Genomic DNA, 11,103 nt, shown 5'->3' with positions numbered 1-11,103 from the left:
ACCAGCCCCCCACCAAACAATTTTTTATTAACTGACATTTGTATTGGAAAGGTGGGTGAAATCTGAAATATGTCTGGGAAATGCTAAAGAGGAGACAAGCGGGGTAATTTTTCCCTTTGAATGCAGGAAAAGCCGGAAAGGCAGAGTCGGACACATAGTCATCAATGTAATGCCATTAAACGGCGATGAAACAAAACACCCTCAATTGAAAGAAGTCAATCTTCCTGTTGTCCTTGTAATGACACCTGGAACAAAGTCTTAAAGGGGCTGCTTTCATCCATCCATTCGTCCATCCATCCATCCATCTTCTGACCACCGCAAGGTGTAGCAAATATTTAACCCACAAATGTTTTTCCCAATGCTGGGAAAAATAATCGCACTGATTGGCAGCTGTTATCAGCTCCGGAACAGTGCTATTAAAAAGGCATGAAATGACACCATCAGCCAGAGTCCATGTGCGCTCAGAGGTGATGGGGATGCGGCGGTAGCCGTGGAGAAATCCGTGCTATGAGCGGAGAGCCTAACGCCTCTGGCTGGTCTTTAGCCACTGTCTGCTGGGTCTCTAATCATGCATGCCCCCCACTTACCTCCAAATGGCCCCCAAGTTCATTTATTACCCCCAGTAAGCAGCCATACCGAGATGCCTGTCTGCATTTAGAGCGAAGTTCAAGATAATGAATCACGAATCGTTTTGGAACATTCCGGAACATTTGCCGTGGGCCGTGCACGCCCAGCCGGGTGACAGCAGGCATCTGGCCCGGACCCTAATCCCCTGTCAGTGTTATGTTCTGCACTATGCCACCCAGCCCCACGGCCAGCAGCTGCCACTGTCTGTCACTCCTGTGTGGCGGTCTCAGGAGGGAAGCCTGTAAATCCAATGCTACCTGACGAGCAGGCCGACACACTACGAAAATCTCACCTGCTTGTACCTCCCGTGATAATCAGACTAGCGGATCATTTGTAGGACATTCTGTCAGTGCTGCCAGTTATGCGCAAGATGGCAGCTGAAGTCAAGTCCAGGGCCTGTGTGTGTTTGTGATTCATGTCCAGGAAATAAAGAGGCAAAATAAAATTAGCTGGCAAGTCGGTGCCCCTTGGAAATTGGCGCTGTAGGCTGCTGCATCAACGACAGACCGACCCTGGTTAATTCTTAAACCAATAGGAGAATTCAAGCATTGGCATCCATGGTGGGAGGGATTACCACAGCAGCCAATCACTATCTCATCTAGCCCAATGTAAACCAATAAAGTAATCAATGGGCGGGACCAGAGTGAAGCAAGCAACCAATGGGCCCGTGACTGACATGGCACATGGTAATTCTGCAATCACAGCTATGGTATCCCCCTTGGAAACCCCACTCACTGGTGTTATACAAAAATTAGCTCCCCCACCCCACCCCATTCATGTCAGAGCTCCTAAGGATGTACTCCCATATTTCTGCTCAGGTAACGGGCAGTGTAGCTCAGACTGAAGTACTGAAGACTTATTTCTTTATGCAAAGACTTAAAATGTCAGTCACTGTCCTAGAAAAAGAGGAGTTTAATGACGTTTCAGATTAATAACACACATTTTCACAATACAGGAGTAGGTGAAGCCCATGGCCTTCTGTACTAGAGTACAATACGGTGTGCAAAGTGCCTGCAGCGAGGAGGGCAGGGCAGCCTCTTTACACTCCTGTGGTGTAAATAAAGCTCGCAGACGCAGTGTTTTGTGGCAGGTGGGACTAAAGAGAGGAAAACTGTGTCATCTTTACACGGCTGAGATGTAGGTTAGCTGCAGGTAATCTGAACAAACAGAATCGGCATCCATACTTACATTTCAGTGCTCCTGAGAAATAATACAGTGGGTGTAAATAAAAGCTGAAATGTTCTCATCAGACGAAGAACCAGGAGCCATTCAGCAGATCCCTGGAGTTAAGGTGTGAATGATGTTATGTTACAGTGCTGTGGGAGGGCAGGATTGATGGAGAGCTGAGGATCTGGATCAGACTGAGGGCAGGATTATTGTGCACCATCAACCAATCACCAGATTTAACCGCGTCTGTCTGCTACTTTATTGGTTTGCACTGGGCTCATCCAGGCAGTGATTGACAGCAGAGAGTAATTCCATCCAGTGCCGGTTCCTGAAGCCTCACCTACGTGCGAAGCTGACAGGCGGAGGTTTGTATTTCCCACGGCGCCGAACGGGTTTGGCAGCTTTCTGCTAAACTGTCGCTCATCAAGACAGCAGCAGGTGGTAGGGACTGGCAGCTCGGCAAAAGGAGGAAGGGTGACAGGGATCAAATGTCAGTATCGGGAACCTCTCGCAAACACGGAGTCCCCCCCCCCCCCCCAAGTAAGAAGTCATTTCGCCCCCCAGCAGCCCAGACCTGAGCCTTCTGACAGGAACTCGCCAGTGACTGTGACTCCAGCCGACATTAACGGCACGGTGATGTCACACTGCCGCCGCCCACATGTCTTCTCAAGGGACTCTCCAGCGGTAACGGCATCCCGTCAACGGTGACATGGTTGTTAGCAATCCTCCCCCAAAACAATCTCCAGGCAGGCCGGGGGGCAGTGGCACGGCGTGTTATGCAGTTTCTCTTATCGCCCTTATGCTAAAGAGCACAGCCCCCAGCCCCCAGCCCCCCAGCCCATGTGAAAGATAAGTTCAATGCCTCCCACATCAAGCAAAATAAAACGCTGTGATGGCAATATGCCAGGGGAGCAGCTGCAGTGAAGACGCGCACCTAATCACAGATGGGTGCTGATGGTTCTCTCTTCATGCCTCTGGCTGTGGAGAGCCATGCCTGCTGAAATCAACAGTGAACTTAGCTCTGCTCTGAGCCGCTCAAGGCTTTGAAACAGTGAGTGTTGTTCATAGAGGCTTCCAGAAGCCGAAACTCTTTTAAGATGACTTTAGAATAACTGAAAGGTGGTTTAACTTCCCTGGAGAGAGTTCGAGGCTATGCATGTGTCAGTCACCCGCCTCCATACGATCAACGCCGATTTAGGCCAAGTACGAAGTCCTGCTCGAAACGTCTGAGAAGCTGTGACCGTCTCCCTCCTCAAAGTCACCCAGGCGGTCGTCGCCCTGGTCCTGGATCGGCGGTTCCACGTCCTCATCCGAGGTGGATGGGTGCGTGAGAATGATGCGAGGTATCTGCACATCGGGCTGGCAAGGAATAAGAAACAAGTAGGAATTCCTGTGGACGATCACCTCCATACATTTGCTGTTAATTACACGTTTCAGCAAACATATCCCTCAAAATCATGGCCGATAGTTTTCGTGTTGAGAACCAGGGATCTCAGTATCAACCATGTATATGAACAGTTTTGTGTGCAAACTGCGCATATGCACATTTTTATACAAATAACGATATTTATCGATTTCTTCCTGTGCGTAGAAATGTGCATTTATTTATGAACCCTCCTGATCACACACCTAGCAGTGTAACTGAAGCTGATTTGCATAAAGGATAAGCAGAGATTCACTTCTATATCAAACTTAATAGACAAACATAATGAACTACTCATGTTCACACAAAGTACATGCAGGCAGGTCATGCAAAACAGAGGTTTTAATATCAAAGTGTGAGTAGAACAGTTCTTAAATGTCCGCGTACGAACGGCAGGCACACACAGGCAAATTGGCATTTATCAGTCACACGGACGAACATCTGTGCAAAGTGAACACGATTTTGCATGCATGACAAGACATTTAAATAAAGAAACGCCCTCAATGAAACTTGTAGAGGCACAAAATTTCACCAGTAACACTCATGGAACCGCTCAGTAAGAGAATATGTTGCAGCAATGTCTTGATTAGATGTACATTTACATCCTTATTCCTGTTTGTGATGTACTTTGCACTACATGCTTGCATTGTTATTTGAAACTCGACTTTGCTATTAAGAAATAGAGCAAAAAAAAACATCAACATGCAGAGGAGGGAAAAGCGGAACTTCAGTGAGAATGAGGTGGAAGTTTTGCTGGATGGAATAGAAAAAAAATAGGGGGGGGTCAAAGACAGCGAGGTTCCCAGCATGGGGGCAGGTGACACACGCTGCGTCAGCCTGTGATGTCAACGGTGGCAGAAGTGAGGAAGAAGTGGTTTGATCTGAAAACGACCGGGGGCAGCCCAAGCACCACGGACGTCACCTTTGCATGGTGACAAGGCTGCCATCGTAGATCAAACGTCCCTAACAGGAATCATTGCAGATGGTGGCACTGACAGTGCAGCTCCAGCAGCCATGAATGAGGCCGGCCAATCAGAAATAGGGACGATACTATTGTGGTCACGTTTAACTGGCTGCAGCAAGTAATGTGCGTTGTACGGCAACAAAGGAATATTGCTGAAAATTGTACCAGACACGAAAGTTGTCTTGTAACGCATATATTTCCAGACAGTAATGCATTATTTCCTTGCATGACTTTGGAACATACTTTGTGTGAGCATAACTAGATCATTCTATTTGTCAATCTATGAAGGTTAATAAGCGGCAGCCGGTAGCTTCACGTCAGTTACGCTTCTCTGCCGCTAGGGGGTTTTCGGGCAGCCATGGTCGGGAGTGTTTCGGTAATATATGTAGGAGGAAATAGACCATTGACCAATGGTCAAGAATTTGACCATTCTATGCGTAAATATGTGCGTACGCACGGTTTACGTAAAAATATGTTTGTGATAAATGAGACTCCAGGTTCTTAAATCCCTTGGGAATATAACAATGCACAGATAAGTGGTTTTGAGCAGTACTTAAAAAAACAACAGAATTCGAAATAAAAGGCGAAGTATGAGTGAATCAGATCTCCATTCTGTTCTACATCTACATAAATAATTAACTGCACTGTTTAGCAGTCTGTCTTCCTCACCGTTATGGTCCTTGCCGCCTGGAGTCCATTGTTTTTAAACGAAGTGTCTGTCTCTTTTGTAATTGCCTCTTTTTCAGGATGTTTCTGAAAGGGAAAAGCCCATTAACCTTAGCACTGACAAGCGCTGACGCCTTTCCAGTGGCTGTCAGTGCGTGGCGCGTCTCGCAATTACCAAGCCTGTGATCCAGTCTTCCTGTTCTGAGAAAGAAATCATAGTCTCTGCGACTGAGCTGAACTCCACACTTCTATCCTGATAGTATAAAGTTATTTATCCTGAAGAATTATAACCGCAATTCTACCAAGAGGGGAGGACATAGCTCTACTGGCTTTTACTTCACGCCCTCTAGAGACCAGCCAGGTTACTGCAGACTGTTACACACCTTCAAAGTTTATAACCACTGTCAGTCAGGAGAAAGGATCTAGGGTAGGTGATCTCATTTATGGAAGATTATAAGCACAAAAATTCAAATGGCAATTCATTTTGCAATTGTCAATTCAATATTCAACCAGAGCATGCATTTGTCATTTCAATATTTAATCTGTGCATGTAATTTGAAAATATATTTTGCAATCGGCAATTCAATGTGCAAAGTGCTTATGAAATCCTTAATTAATTTCATAATGTTTTGAATAAAAAATAGAATGACAATTCACTGAATTGCATTTCGTTTTGCCATGGGCTTTTTGCCTCTTTATTCAAATGGCAATGGCGTCCCCGGGAATTGCATTGCATGTTCGGGAGAAAACTCAATTTGCAATTCCCAACTGTCAGACCGCTCATCAAGATGGACCTTCATTAACGACGTCACTTCCTTGTTTAGGGCCTCGCTAGCATTCAACGGATTTGTTCGTTTAGTTAGAATGAGTAATGGCGGCAGAAGAGCTTGTAGTAAATATTTCTGCCTTAGCAGATGACATGGAAATTAATCGGGTATCAGCAGTAGATGCGTTTGATAGGTTGTTTGTGTTGTTACAGAGGGTAGAGGAACTTACAATCTTAACTGGACTTGATACGAGAAGGGTGCAAACTAATGTAGCTCAGGCGTTACATCAAGTCACGCAGGTGGTTACCCTCTGTGACAACACAAACAACCTATCAAACGCATCTACTGCTGATACCCGATTAATTTCCATGTCATCTGCAAAGGCAGAAATATTTACTGCAAGCTCTTCTGTCGCCATTACTCATTCTAACTAAACGAACAAATCCGTTGAATGCTAGCGAGGCCCTAAACAAGGAAGTGACGTCGTTAATGAAGGTCCATCTTGATGAGCGGTCTGACAGTTGGGAATTGCAAATTGAGTTTTCTCCCGAACATGCAATGCAATTCCCGGGGACGCCATTGCCATTTGAATAAAGAGGCAAAAAGCCCATGGTAATACGAAATGCAATTCAGTGATTTGTTATTCTATTTGTTATTCAAAATATTTTTAAATGAATTAAGGATTTCATAAGCACTTTGCACATTGAAATGCCGATTGCAGAATGTATTTTCAAATTACATGCACAGATTAAATATTGAAATGACAAATGCATGCTCTGATTGAATATTGAATTGACAATTGCCAAATGAATTTCCATTTGAATAAAGAGGCAAAAAGCCCATGGCAAAACGAAATGCAATTCAGTGAATTGTCATTCTATTTTTTATTCAAAACATTATGAAATTAATTAAGGATTTCATAAGCACTTTGCACATTGAATTGCCGATTGCAAAATATATTTTCAAATTACATGCACAGATTAAATATTGAAATGACAAATGCATGCTCTGGTTGAATATTGAATTGACAATTGCAAAATGAATTGCCATTTGAATTTTTGTGCTTATAATCTTCCATACTCATTAGGACACGACTGCACATTTTTTCACCTGGACAGGCACCAGTTATATTCAAAGTGACATATTCTGCATTCCAGGCTTGTTAGAGCACAGAACAGATCCACACACCATCCGATTCCCGATGCAGACAACAGTCTGGATCCCTGACGGCAGGCTGAGCTGTGGGATAGCCTGGCCCAGTGGAGTCCCACGCTATCTGTGCCCTGCAGCCCTGCCCTGTAGATCATTAATAGCCAAACATCTCCTGGATACCCTCAAGCATGCAATGGTTTGGTTCTGTTCCCCACCAGGTAATCTCATTAAAGGAAAAAAATAAATCTTCAGTTCCATAATTAGTTGACTTGAGTGTGCTGGAGGTGAAATAAAACTAATATATGAAACGGCTCAGGGTCTGCAAAGTTCGGGAACCTGACGCTGCCGTGACCAATTAGACTGTGTGATACTGCCCTCTAGTGGTGGTGAGGCCCATTGCAATCATATGTTGTCTAAATCAGCCGGATTGACCTACCTTGAACAGCAGGCAGTTTCAAACCACCTTTAAGGTTTTGGTTTCACTTAAACTGGCTTTATCTCTAGTACCCTGTCCCCACCGTGGACACCTGCCTTTTCCTCAGGCCCTCCCCCAGACACCGGGAGACAAGGACACCCTAAGGAAGATGGGACACCACTCTGCCAGGCAGGAGACACCCGCACTTCCTGTTTTTCTTGTTCCAAGTATCAATAGCGCAATTTGCCAGAATGTCATCATGACTCACACTTCTTGGAGTCGACTCTTAATAAATAATATAGTAGGAGAGTAATATGTAACGATAGCAAACAGGGTCTTATCAGAGGTCCCGAGACTATATATGTTAACTATACATGGCGATTACAAGATTTACTGATAGATACATAGGTGATAGATTAGGAAGGAATGAAGGACAGACAGACAGACCGATCGACCGACTGACTGACCGACCGACCGACCGACCAACCCTCCTTACCTCAAACCCCTCCCAGTACGGCAGTGAGCCTCTCCCCTCCACAATATTAATCCCATTGCCGCCCCTCTGATTGCACAGCTTAATCTGCAGGGGAGGCCAGATGAGAGTGAAACATCTTATTATTTAACACCAAATTGCTCTGCTCCTCCGTCATGCCCCATCAGAGGGAGACCACTGCACACGATTGCTGTCACCTTCAGCGGGATCGGGCAGCTTGGTTTAAGCCTCGCCACGGTGCATTCTGGGAGGTGGGCCATCCTTAGCCGCTGCGCCCTCCTGCCTTCTGAGACATCCGTCCGGCTCAGCCGGCACCTCTTCTCCGAGGCCTCGGGGTCCGAGAAACAGGGAGCGAGTGGCTGGAGAGGAAAGTCAACAATTTGTGTGCCTGACTCACCCAAACCATGCTGCAGAAGATGCTGGTGAGGAGAAGCTGGACTGCACTCTCACTCGGTATGGTGTGATTTGAGTTCTCTTTAATAACCCATTAATCCGTAACCCTCTGCAGCCGGAAACCTTACCCCCTCATCCTGGGACTCCATCTCCTCTGCCTCCTGCTCAGGGCTAGCAGTGTGTCCCAAGCAGCGTCTGGTGGGGGGGCACCTCTCCTTTGAGGATGCCCAGTGCAAGACACACATGGGCCAGATGTTTGGGACAAGGCTCAAGGAGGCGTTTTGCTGCCACTGTGAGGGGGGGTTGGGGGGGGGCAGAGAAGAGAGGGGTGGGTTTAAGGTATGAAGGTTCAGAAGGAGCTGGAGCACTCCCAAACCAGGATAAGCACCTGGCATAAGGGTATAACAGCAGATACCTCCTGAGATTTCCACATTAATAACAAGCAGCAATGAAAAACACTAGTGCTTCTGTGAGACTGCGAGCACCAGGGACCCTGATTTTCAGGAACATCTCGCCTCACAGGAGTTTTTCAGCCCAGGTTATGGGGGACATTTGGCAGCCTAGACTTTCACCAAAGTCTACATCTCCTTCAAAGATTCCTACCCTGCAATCAGCTACCACTGTTATGCAAATGACCACCAATGATCATAATGAATTCCATGCCATGTTTGGTCTGAATAACTTTGGCTTTCTGGCATCTAAGTTATATTACAAATTTGTTATAAATTTATACATATGATTATGACTGGATAACCTACAGGGGGGGTGGGGGGGTGAGCATCTGAAAAAACATATCAATCCAATGAGGGAACTTTACTTCTGCTTGCAATTCGCCATGAAAAGTGCTCAGAAAAGTGTTCAGGAGAATCAGCCAGTTTGCACAGCTCGCTGGCTACAAGGTTGCTAGGTAGCTATTCTGCAACACAAACCTCCAGGACATGCATCACAGCAGGGCAGCTCATTTCAGCCTAAACACAGTGCCTTTAAGCACGGAACTATGAACCAGGTCAATTCTTTGCGTTCCTCTAACTGGACAGCATTTCTTAAAAGCCATAAATATGTAATGCAATACATGTCATGCACTGTAACCCAACGAGAGCCAAATTTCCACTCGTTATTTCCAGAGTACAGGACTCAATGCCAACTGAACACGCAGACAAAAGCAACTAGAGCCCAGGAAAGGCAGTAACGGGAAGCTTTTCCGAGATTTTAATGGTACAAGCCACACCTAAGCCTGGTTTTTCTCCCAGTACGTTCTAGTGAGGTACTTCAAAAGACACAGTGAACACAATAGGAGGATCTTCAATGAGCCAAATCTTCCAAAAGAGGACATGAAATATTTTTCAGGACAAAAGTGACCCACGGGAAAAAGCAGTAAGAGTGACTAAGGAGACAACGGCGCGACACACGGCGCTTTGCCGGAGGACGAATGTGTGCAGAGACGCTTTTTAAGCGAGAGGCGCGTCGGTCTGCGTCTCTCATGGTCTTTGGCTCGAATCCCATAATCCGCAGCTGGTCTACCCTGCCGATATTTTCGATTTAACAGGTTAAACGGTTAAATGAATCTCGGGTCTCTTCCATTTCCCAGCAGAAATCGCCGCTATAATAGCGAACCCCGTAAAACTCGATTTTCATGTACATAGACACGGTCATTTTCATGTATAAATTACACACAGCAAGACATTACCAACATTAAAGTAATAATAGACTGTACATTATTACACAGTAAAGTACTCGAATGAAAGGGATTCTGATGCTTTAGTTCAATTCTCAGGAGACGATATAGCAATGAAAATATATCATATATCAACCATGACAGAGCAATTAAACTCGTGCTTTTATAACCATTAAAAGGATGAAGAAACTATTTAAAAAGATTATTATTGCAAATTTTACAATGAAAAATAGCGTGCATCATGTACCTGTACATAACCTGCAATGAGGAAAAATGTACTTTTTTTAAAAGATCTCTCTATGACTGTGGGGGCTCATCGGAAACTCACAAGCCGTTTCTGAAAATTTCACCAATACCATTTGTTTACCAAAAGTTAACCGCAGTTACTAGAGTGCCATTGTAAAATTATGATTTAATAAACAGAACAATTAACATACCATTTATAAACCATTCTGTGGTGTATAACTTGTGTATACGTTCCTCAAAATGTACTGATTGAACGATAAATACAAAGATAACATTATTGTTGGTATTATTGTTGTTGTAAACAAAAATCTAAAAGTTTCCACTTCTAACTCCAGAAGGCGGTATTCATATCTTTCAGTTCCGAAAGACTGCACACAAATCACGGAATAACACCAAGAATGCGCAAACAGGGCGCATGCGCGCAGATCCCGGTTACCCTAAGCCCGGAAACAACTTCGGGATCCCTGCTTTCACAGCGCAGCCGTCCTTAGAGTCAGGGAATAACCAGATTATTCGTTACTAGATTCAGAGTGTGTGTGAAAAGGAAGGTGTTCAATCGACTTCATTCCTGACTTACCTTCACGCCAGCTCAACATGTCTGTCAGTGCTTTAAACAGGAAGTAGCTTTAATTGGTAGAATCACACAAGTGGACTGATGAGTGGATTGTGCTCAGCGTAGTTTATTACGGAAGAAATATGGTCTATCTGAAAGAAGTGATTGTTGTCTGCATATATAACATACCAAAACATTTCCAGTTGGAAACCTAAAGATGGATGAGAATTTTACGGATGTATGAAAAAAAAATTGAAACAAATGAGTATGTTTTCTGATAAACTGATCAGATTCCGTCCAGACATGTTGGAAAGATGACAGGGGAAAGGCCACAATGACACAGGCGGAGACATACCATATATGGGAGGCGGCAAATCTGACAAGAAGGCTGATAGCCCATGTGGAATGGGGCCACAACGAAGATGGGTGTGGCCATAGTTGATATGGGAGGGGTCAAACTGCATGTGGCCAGTGGCACAGCCAGTGCAGGAGGGGGACACAAAACTGCAGAAGGCCTCTCTTCAGCTAACAAATAGTGGGAATAATGAAGATGGACAAAGGA

At 45.0% G+C, this 11,103-nt stretch overlaps 1 protein-coding gene across 1 annotated transcript; it reads right to left on the bottom strand.

Moving 5' to 3' along the window:
- Nucleotides 1–2,324: 2,324 nt before the first annotated feature.
- On the bottom strand, nt 2,325–11,083 carry LOC125739001 (uncharacterized). The gene is made up of 6 exons (XM_049008603.1): nt 10,897–11,083; nt 8,196–8,357; nt 7,872–8,033; nt 7,678–7,761; nt 4,851–4,934; nt 2,325–3,153 (listed from the first exon to the last, which is right to left on the bottom strand). The coding sequence occupies exons 1-6, from the start codon at nt 10,975–10,977 to the stop codon at nt 2,989–2,991; spliced, it is 738 nt and encodes a 245-aa protein (XP_048864560.1). The 5' UTR covers nt 10,978–11,083; the 3' UTR covers nt 2,325–2,988.
- Nucleotides 11,084–11,103: the final 20 nt, after the last annotated feature.

Source organism: Brienomyrus brachyistius, chromosome 3 (assembly GCF_023856365.1).
Source record: "Brienomyrus brachyistius isolate T26 chromosome 3, BBRACH_0.4, whole genome shotgun sequence".
NCBI classification, from domain to species: domain Eukaryota; kingdom Metazoa; phylum Chordata; class Actinopteri; order Osteoglossiformes; family Mormyridae; genus Brienomyrus; species Brienomyrus brachyistius.
The sequence above is the reverse complement of the archived record's forward strand: the minus strand, read 5'-3'. Positions and strand labels throughout refer to the sequence as shown.

Coding starts and splice junctions, on each gene's coding strand:
- LOC125739001 (XM_049008603.1), bottom strand. CDS start 10,977: ATGGCCACACCCATCTTCGTTGTGGCCCCATTCCACATGGGCTATCAG. Junction 8,358..10,896: donor TTTGCCGCCTCCCATATATG/GTATGTCTCCGC, acceptor CCCCCCTCACAG/TGGCAGCAAAACGCCTCCTT. Junction 8,034..8,195: donor TGGAGTCCCAGGATGAGGGG/GTAAGGTTTCCG, acceptor TTTCCTCTCCAG/CCACTCGCTCCCTGTTTCTC.